Here is a 26,199-nt window from a genome sequence, read left to right on the forward strand (position 1 = left end):
GCTGGCACTCAGGGTTTCGATCATTTCAATATGCACGGCTCGTGTGCACATGCATGAGAACAGTACCGCCCACCTTTTACTGTTGGCATGCCCTCCTCTGGTGCGGCGGGAGACCACCTCCCAAGGCCCGAAGACATCTACACCCACATAGGAAAAGGGTGGTGCTACCTGTAGCCGCTCAGCTGGCAGGTCTGCCATCTGTTGGTGCTCTGTTTTCCCGTGAAGCCTTCTGCAGATGACACACTTGAAGAGTAGACTACCGATGCTTCTTTTAGCTCCAACCAGCCAGATTCCAGACGCTCTGATGGCACCCTCTGTAAAATGCCTCCCTTGGTGTTTCACAGCCTGGTGGTGATGGCGCACAATAAGGGTTCCCTGATGGTGACGGCCTAGTCATACTGCCCAGAAGGGATGCTGGTACGGACCTAGACCCATGGTCTGCTGGGTTAAGATCTGTGGAAACATACTGCCACTGTTCAGGAGCTGAGGACTGGCGAATTTGCTGAACCCTGTTGTTCATGTAGACGTAGAACTTCCTGGATCGATTATGGATGTAGCCAAGTACCACCTTACTGTCTGTGTAGTACTTAATGCTGTCAAGCTTTAGATCCATTTCCTCCACTATCATATCTGTTATCTCGACTGCCAGCACTGCCGCACACGGCTCTAATCGAGGGATAGAGAGGTCTGGTTGTTGCGCCAGCATGGCCTTCCCAAAGACAAAGCCAACCTCTACCTGACCAGCATCGTAGGTTACCTTCAAATAGGCCATGGCTGCAACTGCCTTCACTGATGCGTCCGCGAAGACGCAGAGCTCCTTGAGCTGAGCATTAGTTGTTGAGAAGGACATGTAGGCTCATGGTATTTTGAGTTCTTGGAGGTCCTGGAGGTCCTGGAGCGAGTCTCTCCCTCTGTCCCACTCTGCTTCCATGTCTTTTGGAAGGGGCGAGTCCCAAGCTTCAGCTCGCTTGGAGAGTTGTCTTAGGAGTAGCCTTCCCTGTATTGTTACTGGGGTAAGGAAGCCGAGAGGGTCGTAAATGCTATTCACTGTGGACAAAACTCCTCGTCGGGTGAAGGGTTTCTGCTCAGCAGCAACTTGGAACGTGAACACATCTACTGCTATGTTCCAGGACACTCCCAGACTCCGTTGCAGGGGCAGATCATCGGTGAAGAGGTTCCGATCTTGAATATCTTTGGCCCGGTCTTCAGGGCTGAAGGCATCTATGACAGCTTGTCTGTTAGAGGCCACTTTATGCAACCTAAGGTTGGAGACAGCAAGCATTTCTTGAGCTCGCTTGAGGACACTGATGGCCTCTTCTACGTTGGGGAAAGACTTCAACGCGTCATTGACATAGAACTCTCGCTCGATGAACCTTCTTACATCGCTGCCGAAGTCTTCTTCTTCTTCCCTCGCTGCTCTCCTTAGACCGTAGATGGCGACAGCTGGGGAAGGGCTATTCCCAAAGACGTGGACACGCATTCTGTAGTCCACAATGTCACTGTCGAGGTTGTTGTTGCAATACCACAGGAACCGAAGAAAGTCTCTGTGGTCTTCTTTCACCACGAAACAGTGAAACGTGCTGGATATCAGCGGTGATGGCCACAGGTTCCTTTCTGAACCTTATGAGCACCCCTACGAGGGTTTTGTTCATGTCAGGGCCTCTGAGAAGCACATCATTGAGTGAGACCCCCTGATACGCCGCACTGGAGTCGAAGACGACGCGGATCTGCTCCGGCTTCCTCGGATGGTAGACTCCAAAAGAGGGGAGATACCAGGATTCTTGGCCCTCCTGTAATGGAGGAGCTATCTCTGCGTGCTCGTTGTTGAACATCTTCTCCATGAATTCCGGGAAGTGTGCCTTCATCTGGGGATGCTTCTCTAGGGTCCGACGGAGTGAGATGAGATGCTTGTAAGCACAGTCTCTGTTGTTTGGTAGCCTTTGCCTGGGTGTCTTAAAGGGCAAAGGTGAAACCCAGCTGTTGGAGTTGTCTTGATGGACCTCGCTGTCCATGATGTGGAGAAACCTCATGTCATCCATGGAGGGGGCAAGTTTGTGATCGCTGGAAGTGCGACGGAAGATGGACTGACCCAGGTTCTCCTTATCTGGCGTTGACAGTGAACTGAGGAAATCGCTGGAGAAGCTTGGTACATAGAAATGTGACCAAATCTTTCCTTGACCTGCACTTGACTGCTGCAAGGATGAAGGTACTGTAGCTTGGACGACCATTCTCTAAGATGGTAGTCTTGAGAGTGCTCACCTCAGATGGCTTGTGAGCCCCCCGTAGACAGACCTCTCCGACAACGACCCATCCAAGGGCCACCTTCTGGGCGAATGGGGCATTGTGAGGCCCATTGATTTGTGTCCTGACTTTATGTACTCTCAGGATGTCTCTGCCGAGCAACAGGAGTATGTCTGCTTGAGGATCCAGAGGTGGTATCTCATCCGCGATCTTCCTTAGGTGACTGTGATAACGAGCTGCATCAGGAGTCGGTATCTCTGAGCGGTTGTTGGGGATCTGGTTACACTCAAGGAGTGTAGGTAGGGGAAGGCTGATCTTCTGGTCGACTGACTCTATGACATAACCACAGGCCCTTCGTCCGGCTGTCTCTTTGAGTCCCACACATGTCTTCAGCATGTATGGAAATTCACCACCTTGAATATTGAACACATTAAAGAACTCTGATCTTGCCAGAGATCTGTTGCTCTGCTCGTCGAGTATAGCATAGATTCTCTTAGATTTATCACGGTGCCCCTCTGGGTAAACACTGACAAGACATATCTTTGAGCATGCTCTTGCACTGACTCCTTCTCCACATACCTCGGTACACCTAGAGGTAACATCCTGAGTGGTTGCCTTGTCTTCCTCCCCGCCATGCTCTGAAGAGGGAGGGGAAGACTTGAACTTCCATGGTGCAGGACCTGGATGGAGGGCTGATAGGTGATGGTCACTCTGGCATTCTCTGCACTGTACTTCAACCTTGCACTCTCACGCAAAATGGTCGGTGGATGAGCAGCATCTGAAGCATATGGAGTGATCCTTGAGGAATTGCTTGCGTTCTTCAAGGGTCTTCTCCCTGAAGCCTCTGCACTTCTTCAGCGGATGGGGCTTCTCGTGGATAATACAGAGCTTGCTGTGATCCACTGATTTCTTCTCACCTCCAGATTTCCTAGGTGGGGACACAGTTGTCTTATGGACAGATACGGATATTCTGTTATACCTGTCTGACCTCTCTCTTCTATCTGATGGTGCTTGAGAAGCGAGGAAGTTGAAGCTGGGATCTGTACGTGCCTTGGCTTCTGTGCGCACAAATTCAACAAACACAGAGAAAGGATGAAAGCTGACATTGTGGTCACGCTTGTATTTTGACCCGAATGACGTCCACTTTTCCTGGAGATTATATGGCAACTTCTCTGCGATGGGATGAACCCCCCTGGAGGTGTCTAAGTATGATAGTCCAGGTAGGTAGTCATCCAGCTTTGCTGCCTCAAGCTCCAGCAACAGGTCTCCAAGTTCGCGGAGCTTTTGTGGATCTTTGTTTGTCACCTTTGGGAAATTCTCTAGTTTAGTGAAGAGAGCTCGCTCAATGGCTTCAGGTGAGCCATATGTCTCTTCTAGCCTCTCCCAAGCCATCCTGAGTCCAGCTGTTGGGTATCTGATGTTGGCTGCCTTTATCCTGCGAACCTGCTCTGAAGACTCTCTGCCAAGCCATTTACTGAGAAGGTCAAGCTGTTCTCCTGCAGTCAGGTCTAATCCAGCGATGGCGTTCTGGAAGGATGACTTCCAGGCCCAATAGTTCTCTGGCTTATCATCGAAGGTGGTTAGGCCTGTCGTCACGAGCTGGTTGCGAGCTAGACACTTGGCGAGGTCATGAGTGGTGGGGGTTCTGTCATACTCCGACTGATATGGGTTTCTGCTGAAGGTCCCATGCAGATGAATGGGAGATTGATGTTGAGTGTAAGGCCTTTTTCCTGCGTGGTCCATCACATGCTCTTCGCGTTTGATGGGAAGGGCTCCATAACCATCACTAGGATGTCCAGCTTCCCGTTGGCTTGTAATATTGGGTGTGTGAAGTGATGGATTTGCTCCTTCCATATCTTCCACAATAGGCTGGGTGTTGAATTAACACGGGCTTGATCCCTTACATAATCCTCAGTGTGCTGTAGGCGTTTTTGAGGTGAAAGAGGAATAGGATTTTTGACTGCAGACCCTAGATCACATTCAGTCAAACCGGCTTCCAACATTTCTGCTTCAGCCTGAGCAGCATCTCTTTCTTTTTCTACCTGAAGGGCTTCGAGGGTAGCTTGAAGGCGGGCTTGTTCAACCTTTAACTCTATCTCCCGTTGAGCATATGCTGCTCTGGCTTGGGCTGCTTCGGCTTTTGCTCGTGCTCTGGCGATAGCCAGACTGACCCTTGAACTGGTAGATGACTTACTTGAACGAGTATGTAGAGACTGATTATCCTCGTTTTCATCTTTGTTCTTGATTTCTCTTTGCTCTCTGACAATGTTGGAACTGCTGTGGCTCCCTGCCATGATGAGATGAAATGTGGCTTGATGGCTGCTTGACGTTGGGATGGATGATGTTCCACGTGGATGCTCTCCGATGTGTACAACTTGTTGTGTTGTTGTCTTTTTACTGTACTGGCCTCGCTAGAGGTCCCTGTGCCTAGCTATCCAGTCAGCTTAAACATCTACTCAAATAACTCCAGGTGAACACCAAATGACATGTTGAAATTACAGATATGACAAGGTAAGTATTAAGTATCACAGTGAATAAAGGTAAGTAGGCTATGCTAACAGGTAAGTATACAATTAACACAGATTATTATCTTAGGTTAGGAAACTAGCTTAAGTATGTTAGCTTAGCTGCAATCATATGTCATCAACTAATACAATAAACAATTCACCATAAACTCTTGAAATATGCTGTTTTTCTACGTCAATACACTACTAATTAACAAATCCACTTACAGACAATGCATCTAACAAGTCTTGTAACGATGGATGGAACAGGATTGTGGAGACACCATCGCATGGCTGCCACATGGCAATACTGACACTAAATGAACACTACTTCCTGTCTTTATAGTAAGCTGCACTACTATTAACTGCCACCAGGTGGCTCCAACAACCAAACATGCAAGACCCACACTGGGTCCAGAACAACTACTGCCACTGCTACTACTACTACTACTGCTACTACTACTACTACTACTACTACTGCCACTACTACTACTACTACTACTGCTACTGCTACTGCTACTACTACTGCTACTACTACTACTACTACTACTACTACTGCCACTAATTAACTCACAAAGAGCTGGACAGCCAGGCTCAGTGAGACCTAGGGTTTGAGTCCAGATCAAATCTACAGTAATGATATTCATATTGTAGGTTTCCTGTGAGTGATTTCTCCAAGCAGCTGCTGGAGTCAGTGTGGCAGCAGCCTCTGTTTGACCTGACCTGCGTTGGTAAGACGCTGTACGGCAGAGTGAGAGAGCTGGGCAAGTTCAGGGTGAGTCCTGCACAGAGAGAGAGTGAGTGCTGTCAGAGTCAGAGCGGTGGAAAGTATCCGAGTTCTGCTGTTAAAGGAATAATCCACAATATTTCATATCAATAAATGTCCTTTCTGCTCCATTCTGTGATTACTCTAACACAACAGTGATTCACCCTATATCCAGTTCATTAAAGCTTTTCCATTTTTCCTCTTTGTCTTTCATTCTGTGTCTTTCCCTCTACCTTCCTTCCTTCTTTCCTTCTTTCCTTCCTTCCTTCCTTCTCCAGGAGCTCCAAGAACAACTGCTTGGCATCAAGAAGCTGCTGACAGCATGCAGATTATCTGACGGGTAGGCAGAGAATTTTATTTTCTCACACAGACACACACACACACTCTCTCTCTCTCTCTCACACACACACACACACACACACACACACACACACACACACACACACACACACACACACACACACACACACACACACACACACACATTTCTGGTAGGATGTCAAAGATATATGAACCACTACACTCTGTGGATACTGAATATGTATATATACAGATACAGAATACAGAATATACAGACACTATTCTAATATTCAGTGTCTAATTATTACACTTACTTGTCTTACATTTATAAAATAGAATAGAAGAACTGACTCAGTGTGCTTAAATATATTACATAGAGCTGAATAAGGCTCATCTGCATCTACAAGACACATAAAATATTTTTAAAGGATATACTGTATATCATTTATCATCCTTGAATCTAATGGATGGAGAGTTTTTGGTCCAAAACAGAATATGGACCAGAAAGTGAGTTTTGAAAGACAGAAATCTCAGCAGCTGGCCAAGTAATTGATGAGTCATTGGCACTGATCAACAAACCTATCAACCCCCTGCAGATAGATTATGTTCATTTTGTGTCATTTTGTGCTATGGGACAGTAAAAATCTTTACAAAATAGTTTCCAAATGGCCACAAATCTGAATTTTCCCATCACAGGAAAGCAAACCAAGCAAGCAAATTTTCATGATGTCTGCTCCCTGTGCTATGTATGTGTGTGTGTGTGTGTGTGTGTGTGTCCCAGGGTGATGACGGAGTTTGAACACCTCCCTGGTCACCTGAGCCAGCAGCCGCACCTCTTCTCCCTGGACGACCTGCTGATGGTGAAGAGGGGTCAGCTGGTGCCGCTGGCCCGGGCCGTGCTGCTGTCCGCCACCGAGCACGTCCGCAGCTGTGAGGTCAGCACAAAGACGACATTCCTAAACCTGCAGTTCGCTCAGGTGTTGTCGTCATTTCGGGGCTTATGGATTCTATCCGGATCCATTTCTTTTTTTACGCCTATGGCAAAAATGAATGGGATTTTTGGATCCTATTTGCCAATCATTCTGTTCTTTGTTTTGTTTTGTTATTTATGATTTATAGTTTAATTCAACTTTTCAATACAAAGGTACAACAGACATATACTCCCATAACAGCAAGATACAGAAGTACAACAAGAACAGAAAGAAGAAAGAAAAAAAACAACAACATAATATAACTAGAAGGGCACTCGGAGAGCACAGACCTCCGCTAAGGCCAATTGCTTGTTCGTGAGTCGGATCCGGATCCGCTCCAAAATGTAATGGGTTCTTCCTTGGCCCATGCTACACCCTTCCACCAAGTTTCATGAAAATCGGGCCAGTAGTTTTTCCGTAATCCTGCTGACAAACAGACAAACAAACAAACAAACAAACGGCACCGAATACATAACCTCCTTGGCGGAGGTAACAATAACAACAGCCAAAAGTATAAGTATATATACTTACATCTGCACATTTCAGAAACCTACATGTAGCTCTCAATCCGTCCAGATTCTGCTCTTGTAACAGGTTGCTGTGCCACACTGTCCACACAGGTCTCTCTCAGCTATTGATATAGGCTAGGTATGTCCCCCATTTCAATGCATAAACCTCTGATCTATTATGCATCCTATAAGACAGATGCTCATACGCCGCAACCTTCCCCAGTTCAGTAAGCCATTCCTGCATGGAAGGTCCCCCTGTTGTCTTCCCCCCTCTCATTATGATCTGCCTCCCCACCATGATGCTAGTCTGGATCCAATCTACAACATAACCCCTACAATGGGCAAGCAGCAGAGGGTCCCCCAACACATAAAGTCTAGGGCTAAAGGTAAAATCAGTGTTCATAATGTCACAGATTTTCTTGTGAACTTGGTGCCAAAAATCTTGGAGAACAGAGCAATCATTCTGTTCTTAAAATCGGTGAAATAGAGTAAGTAGAAATGACATATGAGTATAAGTTATTCCATATTTGAACGCGTTATTGATTAAAAAAAAAAAAAAAAAGTCTAACAACCATGGTGTGGATGTTGCGTTATCTTCACTTCACAAAGCCACAAAACACTGGAATGCTAAATATGGCAAGCAATTTATTTTTATTTTTTTCATTGCAGTTTGAAAGAAATGCAGAATAGAGGAAGCCTTAAAAGCAGAAATAGTCAATATTTATATAGTGTTGGACGCAGTTAACGGCATTAACATCATTTTACACCTCTATTCATTTTCACATTAGACTGGGAGTCTAGAGGGCGGGATCCCGAATCACTAATCTGGGACGAACAGTGTTTCTCAACCTGTGGTTTGAGACCTGCCAGAGGGTCACAAGATGATTTTGGGGAGTCCCTGGATAATTTTAGGGGGCTGCAAGATGATTTATTGAATCTTAAAAAAAAAAAAAAAAAAATGCTAACGTAGAATTTTATTATTGTTATAAATCAAATTTTGTATATTTTAGAAAGGTCATACCAGTACTGACCATGTACAATATTCACATGGGTATACAAACATACTCCATAGTAACTCAACACAAATAACAACAGAAAACAACGGAAACCCCAGAACAGGCCTAGCTGGTACAAAGCACCATTTTTTTTTTTTTACTTTAAATTAATTAATTAATTAATTAATTACTTTTTAAGTAATTACCAGTCATTCTATTACATCTATTTTACTTGGACATTACTTACTTATTTCCAGACATTGCTGCATAGTTAATTGCCTGTAATTTAAAGGGTCACTCTTTTCTTTTTTGGGGAGGAACTACAGTACTTGAGGATATTGCTGCATACATAGCTACATAACTGCTACATTCATAGAGGCACCAATCCTCTATAAGCAACTTCTGACAGTTTTACCGTCTTGTGTCACACAGCTGTGTCTGGCCCGGGGCTTTATCTGCGAGTTCTGCCGAAAGAGAGACGTCATCTTTCCTTTTCAGAGTGACATATGCAAGCGCTGTGCAGGTAAGCGCTGACAAATGCTGATTTCACTTGAGCCATTTTGAGTCCCTAAATAAATGAAACTAAATGTGTACATGTAGGGATGTGAAATAGCCGCTGTAAAATTGGAACAAATGGCAGCTGTGACATCAAATGAAAACCAAGACTAGGCTTATTTCCTTACGCATTGTCACACAAAGGCAAAATAGTGGAATATATTGTATATATGAAATGGGAGCACTTACTTTAACAAGTCTTGCCAGTGATGAAGATAAATCAAATGAACTTCAGGCAGTTCAAAAAGTTCAGTATAAATCTACCATTACTTTTCATGTTAGTAGTAGCAATTTAAGCTTTGTTCAGATTTGTTTGTCCTTTGGCAACGACACACTGACTGCCCGTGTGGCAAAATAATCTGTGGGTTAAAGAGCAGTGTAGACACCAACATGTGCTCTATAATGTACTACAGTATTTCCCTCATATTCATACTGCAGTGGTGGACCGAAATACAAACTAGAATGGGGTTAATGTTTAGAATATCAAATATCAATAAATGAGAAATTTCTGTACGACAAATCACCAAAACAGAGACCGAAACAGCGACGAACCTCAGAACCAAAATCAGAATTCCCCACAACTAGAGCTGGGTATCGAGAACTAGTTCCAATTTTCTCTCAAATAAGGCTGCGGCCACACTGATCCGTCAGAAAACGGACAGAATTATTGACGGATAGATTTTTGTCCATTAGTTTGTTTTGGAACGTCACCGTGGTTTTGGTCGTACCGTTGTGTCTGTGATCATCACTATTTTTTCCAAAAAAAAATGCAGGAACGCCTCTGATTGGCTAATAGATGGTGATGAATCCGTCCATCCAGAAAAAGTTCAACTGGGCTGAACTTTCTGTCCGTCAAAACGGACGTACATCTGATGGAGACAGACGCATCATCTGTCCTGTCCGGACAACAGACAGCTCTCATTGAAAATGAATTGTAATGAACGGAGACGGACAGACACAACGGATCAGTGTCGCCACAGCTTAAGGCATTATGCCGAATGTGCCTTAGCGGTTTTGAAAAGTAATTCTGAGACTGGAGTAACTCTACACTGCAATGTCTGTCTTGAGTAATAAAATAAAGCTAAAGCTGTATGTAATCTTTTCACCCCGAAAATGTATCGATAAGGGAATCAATGAAGAATCAGACCAATAAGAAGAATCGAAAAAAGGCACGGATGAGCTGAGCTCTACCCACAACCAGTACTGTAATAAAAAAATATAACCGAAACACAAATCTGCATAAACATTTCCTTTCCTTTTCCAGTGTGCAAGGCCTGCTTTCACAAAACCTGTTTCATGGAAAAGAAATGTCCGAAATGTCAGCGGATCCAGTCGAGAAGGAAAGTGCTGGACGGAGCTTCCCTCGATCCGTGAAGAAACACGGGACGAGAACAAATGGAACTCAGCATCATGGACGATGATTCAGCTTCATAATTGTTTTTTGGGAGTGTGAATGACATTTTAGATTGTGTTGCTTTGATCACAGTGAAACATAAACACTGTTGTAAATGAAATGTAAATAGATGTATTATTCCCACTCCCTCTTTCCTCTAACATCCAAGCCTGGGTTCTACAAAGGCGTCCATCAAAATAACACTATGGACAGTTACATCAGATCCTGTGTCTTGGAAAATACATGACTTCATACTGTATAATATATAACTGTAAAAAATGAGAATGATAAAATATAATAATGTTTTCATTACTGAAATACTTAACGTTTGTTTAGGTCAAAATTACCTGAAGTCAATTCAGTTTTATGTAATTGACTGATGTTAGGCTGACCAATAGGATTACACCTAAACTACAAAGCCTGTCCTTTAAGACCTTAAAACCCATTTTTCTAGACTTATTTTTATGGGATGTCGTCTTTTTTTATCGTCTTTTTATCTTTTATCATCTTTTTATTGTCTTTCTATTGTCTTTTTACGTCTTTTATCTTAACTATCTTAATTTTATCTTACTTTTATTCTATTATTTTATTTATTTTGGTTTTCATCCTACGATTATGCCACTATTTACTTGAATGTTTGCTCTTTTCCACCTCCTATGAATTTAATCCCTGTTTATTATTGTTTTATTGCCTTTTAAATTCATAATTTGAGTATTCTGCTTTTATTTTGTCTGTCAAAGCACTTTGTAAACTCTGTTTTTAAAGGTGCTATATAAATAAAGTTATTATTATTTACACATGACAAGCAAAATAAAGGTAATTATCGAAAGTTTTAATGAATAAGTGACCAGCAGGTGTTGTGCTGGAGGAGAGGCGCCAGATACTCACAATGTCATGAGCTTGAATCTCTCATATCTGCTGTGGAAAAAAACTACACACACTGTGTGATCCTTCAGGTGGGGTCACAGTTTACTTCTGTGTAACACAGTATCTGTTTCAAATTCTACTGCTCTCTCATTCTTGTGGCAGATGAGTACAATTAACAATAACAACAATAAAATATTTGCCAATAGCTGTCTTTGTCTGGAGAAACACCTTTTGTTGTGTGGATATTTTGGTTTCTAAAAAGGGAAGACTTTGCTTTGTGATGTCTTTTCAGGTGAATAGAGAAAGAGATGCAGATTCCCTTTATACAGCATTTCAGTAATGCCTATATTCACATATACAGTACTGTCTATATCATCTATATATACACAAAAAGCTTCTCTCCATAGCAACTTTTTATCTTGATCTCCATCTCTGCAGTGCTAACCGCTTTTTGGATATTTGAATTAAAGTCATTAACACCTAATGGCATGAATGAAGATCTAAACCTTCACTATCCTTCATCAATCTCATCCAAGAAATAGGCTTTTTTTTTTTTCAGATTTTATTCATTGTATAATCAGTTCACATAGTCACAAGATGCTGTAATTTCTACAAAAGTTGCAAAGTAACAACACGTGCAAAATCCAGTGTGACCAATAAACATGTGAGACAGGCGGGTCAAAAAACTAGAGAAAATAAAGTTGCATACAATGTAAATTAATATCAATCTGAAGAGACATAATTGACAAACAGCCAACTAGTATTATGTAGACCTACTGTATCATGTAGCAGAAATCTGCCCCTCTATCTTTTTCTTTGTTTATAGCACTGTCTCTATTATTAGGCTAATGACATTAATGATGACAAATAAACTTTAAAATATTTCTTCTGTTTCAAAATGACCACTTGCCCTGGATAACAGGATCAGCCAAATGTAGAAAATGTAAATATAATGCAATGAGACAAATAACCACATTGTAACCCTAACCCCAACCCTATCCCTCCATTCCTAAACACTATATATACATTTTGAAAAAAAAAAAATTATTCCGTAAAACCAATTATTCAATAACTTTAAAATATAGACAAACCAGTTTTTAATAAGAGCTACCTAACTTACCCACCATCATTTAAAAAGAAAAAGTGTCACATTTCCCAAATTGTAGATATCTCATTTTGGAGCAAAATATATCCTCATATATCTTAAAACAAGTGTATATACATACAGTACATAGAATTTTGTTTTATCACATTAAAGAGCTGAAGCTATGTTCTCAGTGCTATGGATGAAGCATACTGATGAAACAAGTCATTTTCTACTAACATAGACTAAACCCACAATTCTGTTGCGAATTTTGGTCAGTTTAAATCCATATATTAGAGGATTCATAACTGGAGGAACAAGGAGAAATTCTATGGCAATGAAGTTTTGAAGGCTTTGAGGTAAATCTTTTGAGCTAAATTGCATGTACATAAAATCAAAAATTATAGTAATAAAAAAAGTGACTAAAGAGATTAAATGTGGCATACATGTCTGCATAAACTTCGCCCTGTTCTCTTTGGATCGTACACACGTTTTAATGAGATACATATAAGACCAAATTATGAACAAACCATGAGACAGATTAAAGACAATTGTTACATATGCAAATACACTGTTTGAAATAGTGTTAGTGTCAGAGCAAGCGAGTTTAACAATCATCCAGTTTACACAAAAGAGTCTCTGAATTTTTGAGCTACATAACTTCAATCTAGAAGTTAGCAGCACATTGATGGAGAAAATGCAAAAAGGTGTAAGCCAAGAGAAACACACCAAGTGAGAGAGCCTCTTTTTAGTCATGACAGAGTGGTATTGCAGTGGTCGACATATAGCCAGATATCTGTCATAGGCCATAACTGTAAGAATAGATGTATCACAGAGCGCAAATGAGTACACTACAAAAGCCTGAAAAAGGCATCCAGTATATGAGATGACATGAGAAGAAGACAGTAGATCCAAGAGGAATTTGGGATAGAAACCTGCTGTCCCATAAAGTCCATTGATGCAAAAACTGCACAATAGAATGTACATGGGCTCATGCAGGTTTTCATCTAAGATGATGGTCATAATAAGTGAAACATTCACAAACAAAATCACACAATAACACAGTAAAGTGAGAGAGAAGAGAGTGACTTGGTGATTCATTGTCTCGTTTAACCCTGATAGAGTAAACACTCTTATTATAGATTCATTATCCATAATATGAGGGAAAAAAACAACTTTGGTCTGTAATTTCACCAGCTATCCTTAGAAAGTTACCAAATCTTAAAATATCCAGGCTTCCCAGTGTCACAACATAATTGGTTGCAAAGTTAGAGAGTATCCTGTGCTCTCTTCTGTAGCTCCATCCAGTGTGTTCTCCTTCCACACCATCTATTAATATCCACTTATACTACAACCAAGGGCGGATATTTCATTTCACTGTTGGGGGGGACAAGAAACAGAAACATTTCTCAAGAGCAATTCCTGAAGGGGACACCAAAGGTGCCACCAAAAGTACTGTTGTATTAAATGTATATAGAGGAAACCCTTATTACTACTATATACTATATACTACATATACATTGATAGGTAAATAATGTACGCTATGAAGCCTGCCAGAAACTTACTTAATATTTTGACATAGTCTTTGTTGTAATTATGTCTTTTTTATGAATTAAGTCTTCATTTATTTCCAAAATTATAAACAAAATGACATAGTGGCAGCCATTTTACATGCAGTAAGAAAAAAAGAATATACTTAGAACCTAATTACATAGGGTAAGTCAATCTTAAATATTATATTATAGAAATATTACTGTTACCATCTACAAAAGATAAAGTATGAAAACCCGCATTTTAATTTAACCAAGTATCCTGTATCATAAATACACGTCTGGCATTTGTAACAAACCAAACCGCTTGAAAATCGATTGAAAATTCAGCGAGTTGTGATGATTTTAATTGTGGATAGACCTCCTGCCTCCATAGACAGACATGCATTAGGAGACGCGGCTGCCCCGTACCAATATGGCCGCCGCGTTGACGCACAAGATTCAACCGCGAGGTAAAATGTAGTCTGGTTACAATTGTAAATGTGTTTTATTCTACTGAGTGGTAGAAGTAAAGAAAAATGTCTGACACATCCTTTGTTTTAAGTTAACCTTTGCAAAGTAGCTACTGACTGGAGGTCAGCCACCACTGACACACTTCCAGAGATTGCTCCAAAGACACTCGGACCGAGGGTTAATGTGTGTGTGTGGGGGTTCATGTGTGTGGGGGATCGGGGATGGTAGGCAGTGGACCAAACCACTGTGAGGCATATGAGGGGGGGACACAATCTTTTGAAACTTAAAAACGCATTGTTTTGCGTCTATAATTAGTGCTTTCAATGCATATTATTATATTATTTAAAATAATATATAAAATTATATATTATTTAACTACAGCGGCATCAGTCTGACATGTATCACTGCAAAGATGTACAACTGCATGATACTAAACCGGATACGGTGCGCCATGGACCCCCACTTGAGAGAGAACCAAAATGGCTTTCAAGAGGGAAGATCCACCGTAGCCCAGATCTTGGCCTTAAGGAGGATCATCGAGGAGGTGAAAAAGAACAACCTGACAGCGGTGCTGTGTTTTATCAATTTCAAAAAGGCATTTGACTCGATACACAGAGGCGTGTACCCTACCAACCTACTCTGGGCCATAGGGACCATGTACACGGGTACAAGAGCCAAGGTGGTGACCCCAGACGGCAACAGTGAGGAGTCTGACATCCTGGTGGGGGTGTTATAAGGGGACACCCTCGCCCCCTTCCTCTTCATTATAGTCCTGGACTATGCACTCAGGCAAGCCATCAGTGGACGGGAACAGGAACTTGGCCTCACTATTACACCTACGACGTCTAGACTACTCCCTGCTGTAGTCCTAACGGACCTAGACTATGTGGATGACATCAGCCTGCTATCTGACCATGTGGAGCAGGCACAGGAGCTCTTGACCACAGTGGAGTCAGTGTGCCAAGGTTGGCCTCAGGCTAAATGCCAAGAAAACCGAGGTTATCACCTACAACAGTGGTTCTCAACCTTTTTTGGGCCAGTGCCCCCCTATCCATTATCCAGGTCCCTTACCGCCCCCCATCAAATAAAATGTAGGCTAATTGTCTTCCCTGAAAATTAATGTTGATTATTATCCTGTTTATTATTATGATTTGTATTATTCTGATTATTATTATGGTTATTATTATTATTATTGTTAAGGTTATTATTATTATTATATTTATATTAGGCCTTTATATTTATTATTTATTTGTATTCTTATTATATTATTATTATTATCATTATTATTATTATTATTATTATTATTATTATTATTAGTAGTAGTAGTAGTAGTAGTAGTAGTATTAGTATTATTATTATTCTGTGTTTAACTGGACAGTTGGAATATCATTATCATTAGTTTCCCAGGGAGCAAAAAAACACATGAATAGAAATTATATTTATGAGTGTTAAACAAATGCAACGGTTACATTCAAACTTTAATTATAGGCGTAGGCCTATTACAAACAGCAGCCAATCAGAAATGCCAAACAAGAAGCATTCGTATTAATTGTTCCAACGGAAAACAAGAGCAGCCCACCAAGAAAAACGTATGAGGCTACTGGAAAAAAATCAGAAGGATAGGCTATATCTTGACTTTCAAAGGAAATAAGCTAAATTGCTTTGAAAGTTAGTGTGAGCCCTGCGCCTGGTGGTTCTCTGCTAGTTTCTTCACTGTGGGTTGCAGAGAAGTTAGTTTCAGCCGTAGTGCGCCTGAGGCCATCAAGTCCAAGCGATTGCGGTACTTGGACTGCATGTGGAGGACCTGGCTGAATCCCTGCTCAACTAAATATGTTGTTGGGAAAGCAAGAAGCAGCAGCCTGGGTATATTTGGGTATATTTGACCCACATACTGCCCCAGCCAGAGGTGCGGAAAGTAGCCTGAGCCTCGTCGTCGCACTGGATGTCGACAAGATGCTCCTGGACAGCGGGCTCGCATTCGGCTGCACCACCCAGACGGTAACATCGAGGTTCAGGAGGTCCCTGAAGCGGACCTCCATGTTGGCCTTAACCATCCTCAGGTGGTCGATGTAAATCAGGAGGCGGTCATCGGTAAGAGCCTCAGACACCTGCAATGAGTATAACCAGCAAAATGTTCTCTGGTGCAGATTTTTAGACGATTTTGAACTGGTTATTTTATTGCTAATTAGTCTACTAATAAATGTTTCTTTGTTTTTATAATGCATAGGGATATAGGCCTATATTTTCAGACAAGTCAATATAATAAACATTACAACATAATGTATTCATAGAAATAAAATATATTAATTATAATAATAGCGGGCCTATTATATCTATTTAGCATTGTTTCTGAAAAATAGAAGATAGAAGAAACTGCCTCCTGCCTATGCTCTGCCTGTACAGATCCAGCCTGGAGGTGAGACTGTGAATGACCGCCTTGCACTGGACCAGAGTAACGCCATTCCCTTGGAGCTTTAGGGTGATTTCATTCATTTTTTCAAAAAAGTCTGCGAGGTACATGATGTCGCAGCGGCTGGATGACACCTTTTCCCCGAGAGCTGCATCAACCTCCTCCAGGAACTCCACGATGCTGTCAAACAGCTCACAAAAACGAGCAAGGCAGTTTCCCTTTGAGAGCCAGCGGACTTCAGTATGGAGAAGACGACGCTCAAATGTCTCATCATTTTCCTGACACAGCTGTCGGAACAGCCTGTCATTCAGGGGATGGGCTTTTATTTTGTTTATTGCCTTGACTGCAACATTGAGAGACTCGTGGAGAGGTGGACTTTTAGATTTGGCCACAAGGTTGTGGCGGTGCAAGACACAGTGGACTGTGAGGACATGCGGGACCTGCTCCTTCAGCAGAGCGGTGAAGCCACGGTACCTGCCAACCATGGAGGGGGCACCATCAGTGGCGCATGCGAGGATGTTGGTGATGGGGATTGACTTCTCCTGTAGATACGCATAAAGCGCATTAAAAATGGTCTGGCCTGGTGTCTGTTTCCAGATATTTGGAAAACAAAAATTCCTCAGCCATCTCCTGACTGTTGGAGGCCTTATAGCGGACATAGGCCATCAGCCGAGCATTGTTGTCAGAGGTGGTTGTCTCATCCAGCTGAAGGCTGAATGGAGAGTCCCTCAGGATGGCACACAGCTGCTCCTCTGTATCGGCGCCCATTTAATTTATCCTGTGTGCCACGGTGTCATTGCTGAGTGGGATGGATTTCAGCACCTGTGTGGGATCCCGCTCCATCACGGTAGAGATGACCTCTTTGATGGCAGGCAGCACCAACTTCTCTCCAATTGTGAACGGCTGTCCACATTTGGCTATCAGCAGGGAGATGTTATATGACGCTACTAGCCCACTGTCATTCTGGCTGGTCTTCCTAGTGAAGAGACTGCTGATGGTGCTCCTACCATGCTTCTCTTTGAGGGCCTGGAAGAACGGACGCTCCTTGTCTGCCTTGTCCGGGTGGATCTTCGTAAGGTGCTCCTTGAGACGGGAGAGTTTCATGGCCTCATTTGAAAACAGTTCACACAATAAACACATTGGAAGTTGTGCATTGGTGGGAGAAGGTACGAATCCATAGCTAAGGTATTCAAAAGAATACTGGCGGCATTTTTTCTTGTTTTGTGCCATTTTGCTGATTGCTCCGGTTTTCCAATGTGCAAAAAGAAAAAAAAAACATATGTCTTTCACATATGTCACATAGCCTATGTCTCATATTATGCAGCATGTAGGCCTAACTTTTTGGCATTAAATAGGGCAGAATTAATTTTGGATTTTTGAATGGCCGGTTGATGGCGTTGCTGTGACTCAGCTTGTCAGGCAGGTTTCTGGTTTTAGAATATTGTTTTAGGAAATTGTTTATTTAGGTTTATTGATTGTATAGTTTGTGTTAATATGCTTCGGCAACGTTGTATGCAGTCATGCCAATAAAGCCACTTGGATGCTAGACGCTAGTTGCTTTCATGGGAAGTCCGACAGCGGAATATCCCTCTTGTAAATTTGTAACCACGGCGATAACACGGCGTGATCCTCGGGAGAAATTAATGCTTTCAAGAGGAAGAAACTCTTAATTTCCTCCACGGGGAATACCAAGGATGAGAGCGTCCATTTTCCTGAGTTGACACAGTAAACACCATGTTGGCGACATTTAATAGATGAAACTCTGATGTCCCGTGCCCGTGAAGGCAGCATGAAGTTGTGCTACAGAAAGCTGACAGAAACACTGAAGTAAAGAGTATGGAAACGATACACCGTCTCGTCTAGTCTCATTGGTGTAAACTGGCAGGTTTTAGAATGCTGCAGACCACATTCCTTTGCAAGTAGTTGCAAATTTCAACTCGTCTTGTCGTGAATCTGTGGTGTAAACTCGCCTTAAACAAGCGCCCCCCAAGAACACCTCAACGCCCCCCTTTCAAAAATATTGCTTCCAGCACCCCCCGACGTTCTCTGAACGCCCCCTGGGGGGCGGTACCGCCCCCGTTGAGAAACACTAACCTACAACATCCTCCCGGACCATCCACCTCTAACGACAACAGGAGGCATTGCTCTGAAAGAAGTCAATGACTTCAAATACCTGGGCTCATGGGTCAGCTCGTCAGAGCAAGACCTTAAAGTGAGGAAGGCGCTCGCATGGAAGACTCTGAACAGCATGGCCAGTGTGTGGAACTCCAACCTCCCCAGACATATCAAGCTCAGCTTCTTCTCTGCGACAGTAGAGTCCGTTCTCCTATATGGCTGTGAATGCTGGACCCTGAAGCCCACCCTGCAGAAGTCCCTGGATGGGTGCTACACCAGAATGCTGCGAGCAGTACTAAACATCGACCAGAACGAGCATGTTACCAACAAGCATCTGTATGGGGGGTCATCAAGGTCAAGTAAGAAGATAGCATCCAGGAGAATGAGACTAGCCGGTCACTGCCAGAGACCCCGGGAGCTCCCAGCCAGCAAACTGGTGCTGTGGGAGCCAACCCCCCTGTCCCCCACGTAATTGCCGCCCATGACTACAACAATGCAAGATCTGGGAAATCACACTATCTGATCATTAGTCTGGAAGAGTTTATGTAGAGGTAACTAAGACAAACAGGAAGTTAGTCCCTACAGCTTGGTAGGTGTGGATCACGTCTGTCAAAAATCTGCGGTTAGTAAAAGAGGTTTTCAGCAATATTCTGCAGCCTTTAAAATCAAGGTAAAATATACATTTTCATGGAGACAGAATATTTTCATCTCCAGTTCTGTATTTCTATTAAAGGAATAGTTCACCCAAAAATGAAAATTCAGTCATTATCTACTCACCGGATGCCAGTAGAAACCAAAACAACTGAAGTTGCTGGGGACCTGTTTTCAGACTGCAAAAAATAACAGAAAATGGCCATAAAATGGCTCCATGCAGTTCTCACAGCATACTCCAAATCTCTTGAATACATACATACATACATACATACATAGAATGTTGTTTCACTGTAATAAAAACGGTTGGAGCTGTTTTTCTTTTAATACAAGAATTCTGTTTCAGATTTTGGTTCATTTGAGCCCATATATATAAGAGGTTTGATAACTGGAGGAACAATAAGAAATTAGATATCCATTAAGTTTTGGAGGTTTCTAGAAATGTCACTTGACCCAAATATCATGTAGATAATTTAAACAAAAAATAAAGAAATGGACACAATAAGTAAAGAGATTAAATGTGGCACACAGACCTGTAAGAATTCTGCCCTGTTCTCTCTGGAGTTTATGCATGTTCCTATCAGATACAAATAAGACCAAACAATAAAAAGATGGGTAAAATAAAACCGATTAATAACATATGCAATAGCACTAGTTGCTATGGAGGTTGAGCAAGCCTGTAGACTTTCTGTATGTGTAAGCCACATACACATTGTTTCTATTTTGCTTATGAACTTCAAGTAGAGAGGCAAAAGCCATGAGAAACACACCAACAGAGAAACCCTTTGTTTAGTCAGAACAGACTGGTACACCAGAGGGCAGCAATAGCCACATATCTGTCATATCTGTCCAGTCAAAATGTGAGGCATATTACATGTGAGTATATTACAAATCCCTGCAACAGGCATCCAGCATAAGAGGAATTAGTCAGTGTATTAAAGAGGAATTTGGGATAGAAGCCAGTTGTCCCATAAAGTCCATTGATGCACAAATTAAACAGAAAAATGTACATGATATCATGGAGATTTCCGTCAGATGATGGTCACCACATGAGTGGCGTTTACCAACAAAATCACACAGTAAAGTGAGAAAAAAAGAGTCACATTGTGGTCTATTGTCTCTGTTTAGTCTCCCTCAGTGTAGTTCTTACTAGCATACAGTCAGATTTCCTTCCTCCTTCCTTCTCACGGCATTTGAAAGAATGGGGACAGCAGCATCTATGATCAGAAACACTAAAATCTTTCAAAGCCAGAGAGCCAGATGTTCAGACCAAGAGTCTAAAACTAAATCTAGGTATGGCCATGGTTATGGGTTGGCTCAGAGATATGCTGTTTTAAATGAAAAGACTCTGTAATATTTAAAAAAAAATCAGTGGCAAAGTGTTTTGATATATCGTCAATGTAAATATTAAAATCGCCAACGATAATGATTTTGCCATGAAGCAGCACAACAGAAGATAAAAATTCAGAAAATTCAGACAATAAGTTTTAAGCATTATGTTTGGGGGGACGATAAACAACCACACAGAGAACTGAGTCTGTACAACAGAACTTGAACAGAACAAAATGTATTGATTGTTAATGTGCTACATCTAAACGACTTATTAAAGCAAGACCACCACCATGGCTGCTGGTCCTTGGAGAGCTGATAAAATCAAAGTCTGGGGGACACAGTTCAACCAGCTGGCTATGCTCATCAGGCTTCAACCAGGTCTCAGTAAAAAACAGATTTCAGAGGTAATCAAATATTTTAACTTAAAAGTCTTATTAGAAACAGACCTCACATTAAATACAGCCATCGTCACATCAACAGTTTGAGATGCAGAAACAAGTTTGGCTTGTGCAATAGGCCGGAGATAGCATCTATAGGCGGGGGTTCTTTTTGTTTACAGTGAGAGGAGTGTAAGGCCTGACACTAATAACAACTGGGATATGGTAGGAAACTGAATTAAGAGTAGGACTGTAAAGGGTTTAAGGTGAATATCTATGGTCGCTTTCTACCTTGCAGGGATGTCAGGCAGCAAGGGACTTACATGAGGTCAAAGTGAGTTCCAGAATCACCAACGCAGAACGATAAATGCTCGCATCTACGGCGTTCGGTGGCACTTAGGCGCAGAACTATAATTCAGCCTTAACCTCACTAATACAGCTGGCAGATGAGGAGTGGTTAATAACATTGAAAATAACCCTGGAGTTCTGGTGATTATTTTCAGTGAGGTCAGAGAAAAAGTGAGCTTGTGGCTTTTTGACTTCTGCCTTTCCTATTTTGCTACTGTACTGCTCTACTGAAATGTCATAACTGTATATATATATCATATATATATATATATATAGTAATATGTACTGTCACATGTATGACAAGCTCAAGTTCCCTCATTTAGATTTGAACAAGCATTTACAAGGATTTATTTTCCAACATAGTATACACTTCACCACTACACCCCCCAGACCCGACTTCCCATTTTTTCTTCATGAACAAAAGAATTTGAACACATGTACAAAAGGCTTCAGGTTTAGTAGAATAGGGAGATATTCTATTGCCATAAAGATATGGAGGATTTGAGATCAATGATTTGAACCAAATTACATGTGCACCAAATCAAAAAGGACAGCAACAAGAGAAGTGACTTTAGAGACTGAATGCGGCACATACTGTATTTCTGCATAAACTTTCGCTATCCTCCATCAATCTCATCCAAGAAATAGGCATATATTTAATAAATAACATTGTATTCATTCTTTTTGTTTTATCAGGCTTTTTGTATTATCAAATGCCCAGTTCACATGGTCACAAGATGCTGTAATTTCTACAAAAGTTGTCAAGTGTCAACACTAGGGAAACTAGGGAAAATGTATTATAATATAACAATCTAAAGTAACATAATTTACAAACACAGTCAAGTAATAATATGTAGACCTATGGTATCCATGTAGCAGAAATCTGCCCCTCTATCCTTTTCTTTGTTCACAGCACTGTGTTGCATGTCTCTATTATTAGGCTAATGACATTTATGATGAAAAATACATTTTAAAATATTTCCTCTGTTTGTAAAATTACCACTCGCCCTGGATAACAGGATCAGCCAAACGCAGAAAATGTAAATATAATGTAATGTGACACATATAAAACAAAAAAAACAAAAAATATTAAAGCCGATAATTCAATACCTTTAAAACATAGAGAAACTAGTTTTGAAAGGTGTTACCCAACACAATGGTGGATATCCCATTTTATAAACTATAGAAAAATGATCACACTCATGTAGTATGTATTTATGACAGTCTTTAATTTGCACCGCAGCAACAGCAACGTAGCTGTTTCAGCCCTTGGCCTTCCTCAGCGTTACATACTTGAGTGCAGACATTTTTCTATAGTTTATGTTTTTGAGTCGGCACCCGATGAAGTTTAAGTTTTGAGTCGATCATGCAGATTTTCTTTATTTCATGGATATCTCATTTTGGAACAAAAATCCTTATATCACTTTAAAGAGCTGAAGCTATGTTCTCAGTGCTATGGATGAAGCATACTGATGAAACAAGTCATTTTCTACTAACATAGACTAAACCCACAATTCTGTTGCGAATTTTGGTCAGTTTAAATCCATATATTAGAGGATTCATAACTGGAGGAACAAGGAGAAATTCTATGGCAATGACGTTTTGAAGGCTTTGAGGTAAATCTTTTGAGCCAAATCGCATGTGCATCAAATCAAAAATGATAGTAATAAGAAAAGTGACTAAAGAGATTAAATGTGGCATACATGTCTGCATAAACTTTGCCCTGTCCTCTTTGGATCGTACACACGTTTTAATGAGATACATATAAGACCAAATTATGAATAAACAATGACACATATATATGCACATTGTAGCATATGCAATTACACTATTTGAAATAGTGTTAGCGTCAGAGCAAGCGAGTTTAACAATCATCCAGTTTACACAAAAGAGTTTCGGAATTCTTGAGCTACATAACTTCAATCTAGAAGTTAGCAGCACATTGATGGAGAAAATGCAAAAAGGTGTAAGCCAAGAGAAACACACCAAGTGAGAGAGCCTCTTTTTAGTCATGACAGAGTGGTATTGCAGTGGTCGACATATAGCCAGATATCTGTCATAGGCCATAACTGTGAGAATAGATGTATCACAGAGCGCAAATGAGTACATTACGAAAGCCTGAAAAAGGCATCCAGTATATGAGATGACATGAGAAGAAGACAGTAGATCCAAGAGGAATTTGGGATAGAAACCTGTCGTCCCATAAAGCCCATTAATGCAAAAACTGCACAATAGAATGTACATGGGCTCATGCAGGTTTTCATCTAAGATGATGGTCATGATGAGTGAAACATTCACAAACAAAATCACACAATAACACAGTAAAGTGAGAGAGAACAGAGTGATTCTGTGATTCATTGTCTCGTTTAACCCTGATAGAGTAAACACTCTTATTATAGATTCATTATCCATAATATGAGGGAAAAACAACTTTGGTCTGTAATTTCACCAGCTATCCTTAGAAAGTTACCAAATCTTAAAATATCCAGGCTTCCCAGTGTCACAACATAATTGGTTGCAAAGTTAAAGAGTATCCTGTGCTCTCTTCTGTAGCTCCATCCAGTGTGTTCTCCTTCCACACCATCTATTAATATCCACTTATACTACAACCAAGGGCGGATATTTCATTTCACTGTTGGGGGGGACAAGAAACAGAAAATATTTTCAAGAGAAATTCCTGAAGGGGACACCAAAGGTGCCACCAAAAGTACTGTTGTATTAAATGTATATAGAGGAAACCATTATTACTACTATATACAGTATACTGGATAATCGATAGGTAAATAACTTACGCTATGAAGCCTGCCAGAAATTTACAAAGTGTTTGTTGTAATTATGTCTTTTTTATGAATTAAGTCATGGTCATAATAAATGAAACGTTCACAAACAAAATCACACAATAACACACTAAAGTGAGAGAGAAGAGAGTGACTTGGTGATTCATTGTCTCATTTAACCCTGACAGAGTAAAAACTCTTATTATAGATTCATTATCCATCGTATGAGGAAAAAAAACAACTTTGGTCTGTAATTTCACCAGCTATCCTTAGAAAGTTACCAAATCTTAAAATATCCAGGCTTCCCAGTGTCACAACATAATTGGTTGCAGAGTTAGAGGAGTTAGAGAGTATCCTGTGCTCTGTTCTATATCTCCATCCCTAACAGTGTGTTCTCCTTCCACACCATCTATTAATATACATGTATACTACAACAATTGGGAATTCAAACTATCTGACTAATCTGGAAAGGCTTCTTTCATCACCAGCTATAAATATGACTGCGTGCCCGCGCACATTCTCTTTTGCAGACTGAAGGTCATGGAATTCCCTGAGAGACCATAGAAGCATGTTTATCATTCCTTCTATTTCATCTCAGTGAACATGGCACTGTATGGTTCAATAGTATAGTAAATTAAGTCAGGAGGAGGATGTAGTGGGGCAAACAAGGACATGAGGTACATACTACAGTTCAAAACATATTAGCCTTTAGTTTTTATTACGTCAGGGACGAAGCCAAGTCAGCTGCCGCACAAATTTCATTCAGTGAAGCACCCTGAAATAAAACCCATTAGGTAGCTACACCACTGGTGGAATAAGGGGTCACACCTGCAATGCTGTAGGCTATGGCGATAGCATTGAGCATCCAGTGGACAAGGTCTGGGCTCACACTGAATCTCCGTAACAAAGAGATTATCTGTTTTTCCTAATGGTGCTGATGCAGAAAATGTAAGGGCCCAGAGAGGGCATAGAGAATGCAAGCAAAAAGGCACTTTTAAGTGAGGAGCTTCAGACTCAGACTGGCCAGGGGTTCAAATGGTTGCTCAGTAAGAGCATTCAGGACAAGCTCCGAGTCCCAAGAGGGGAGCATGCAAGTCTGCGGTAGATGAAGCCATCTCACCCCTCTGAGGAAATGGCTGGCAAGAGGGAGTGAGCCAATTGTCAGGCCATCAATGTGATAATGACAGTCAGATATGGCAGCCAAATAGCTCATTCAGCAAGCCCCTCTTCCAAGAGGGACTGAAGGAATGAATATCAGAACAACAGGGACATTGCACAATACTAGATCCGACCCCTGGAGCGGCACCAGCAACAGCAGCAGCCTTTGTAGAGGAGGCCTTTGAAGCCTGCAGAGTATTCAGAACTGCTGGGTCAAGCGTGGATAGCAGCCCTCATCCAGGGGCCACATATGCAGGCTGTAAATCCCCAAATTCAGGGGCCCCCACAAGCCCCCACAAGCCCTCAGATCTGCCATCCAAGTCTGGTGGGGCCAGTCTAGGGCTACCAGAAGGACCCTGGCCTTCAACACTCCCATCCTTGCCAGAACAAGTATCAGTCCACCCCTAGTGTCCTCTCAAGTCCCAGCAGTGAATACCAGAGGGTAATGAGTGGTCCCTTGGGAAGAAAAGAGACCAAATGGCCTGTACAATGTTTGGGTGAAGACGCCACACCCCGAGTCTGGGCCCCCTGCTGGACAGAAGGCAGTCCCTGGCAGGTGGACAGCCCTCAGAGACACCATAGACGGAGATGGCACCCTTAGAAGGAGGTGGCATGAACTTTGCATGCAAAAATGACCTCACACCAACTTGCCGGTTGATGTAGGACACCTCTGCTGAACTGTTCATCCAAATGACAGTGGATTGTCCCAGACCATTGGAAAGAAGTGAAGCAGGGCACAAAACACTGCCTCCATCTCAAGGAGTTTCACATGAACCCCCTCCCACGAGGGGCCCCACAGCCCCCAAAGGGGGCATCCATCCCAGACAGCCCTACCTTGGAGGC

At 41.8% G+C, this 26,199-nt stretch overlaps 4 protein-coding genes and 1 pseudogene across 4 annotated transcripts in view; 1 reads left to right on the plus strand and 4 right to left on the minus strand.

The window, feature by feature from the left end:
• The window catches only part of rubcnl (rubicon like autophagy enhancer), a 28,328-nt gene extending 17,046 nt beyond the window's left edge, over positions 1 to 11,282 (plus strand). Inside the window, exons 12-16 of the mRNA XM_071526659.1 lie at positions 5,400 to 5,520; positions 5,790 to 5,851; positions 6,593 to 6,746; positions 8,719 to 8,809; positions 10,106 to 11,282. Of these exons, the coding sequence (XP_071382760.1) occupies positions 5,400 to 5,520; positions 5,790 to 5,851; positions 6,593 to 6,746; positions 8,719 to 8,809; positions 10,106 to 10,215 (538 nt within the window). The 3' untranslated portion in view covers positions 10,216 to 11,282. The remainder of the gene's footprint in view (positions 1 to 5,399; positions 5,521 to 5,789; positions 5,852 to 6,592; positions 6,747 to 8,718; positions 8,810 to 10,105) is intronic.
• Positions 11,283 to 12,410: 1,128 nt separating this feature from the next.
• LOC139650103 (olfactory receptor 6C1-like) lies at positions 12,411 to 13,340 on the minus strand. The gene has a single exon (XM_071526657.1). The coding sequence runs from the start codon at positions 13,338 to 13,340 to the stop codon at positions 12,411 to 12,413; it is 930 nt and encodes a 309-aa protein (XP_071382758.1).
• Positions 13,341 to 15,857: 2,517 nt separating this feature from the next.
• Positions 15,858 to 17,366, minus strand: LOC139650080 (protein FAM200C-like). Its single transcript, XM_071526637.1, has 4 exons — positions 17,177 to 17,366; positions 16,622 to 17,106; positions 16,128 to 16,296; positions 15,858 to 16,012 (listed from the first exon to the last, which is right to left on the minus strand). Exons 1-4 carry the CDS (start codon positions 17,364 to 17,366, stop codon positions 15,858 to 15,860), a joined length of 999 nt encoding a protein of 332 aa, XP_071382738.1.
• A 2,286-nt stretch (positions 17,367 to 19,652) lies between these two features.
• Positions 19,653 to 21,162, minus strand: LOC139650081 (olfactory receptor-like protein COR6; annotated as a pseudogene).
• A 1,741-nt stretch (positions 21,163 to 22,903) lies between these two features.
• Positions 22,904 to 23,833, minus strand: LOC139650106 (olfactory receptor 4E1-like). The gene has a single exon (XM_071526660.1). It carries the CDS (start codon positions 23,831 to 23,833, stop codon positions 22,904 to 22,906), a length of 930 nt encoding a protein of 309 aa, XP_071382761.1.
• Between the last annotated feature and the right edge of the window lie 2,366 nt (positions 23,834 to 26,199).

Source organism: Centroberyx affinis, unplaced genomic scaffold (assembly GCF_046629955.1).
Source record: "Centroberyx affinis isolate AG114_WGS23_722 - 3 ecotype Tasmania unplaced genomic scaffold, CSIRO-AGI_Caff_v1 ptg001437l_1, whole genome shotgun sequence".
NCBI lineage: Eukaryota > Metazoa > Chordata > Actinopteri > Beryciformes > Berycidae > Centroberyx > Centroberyx affinis.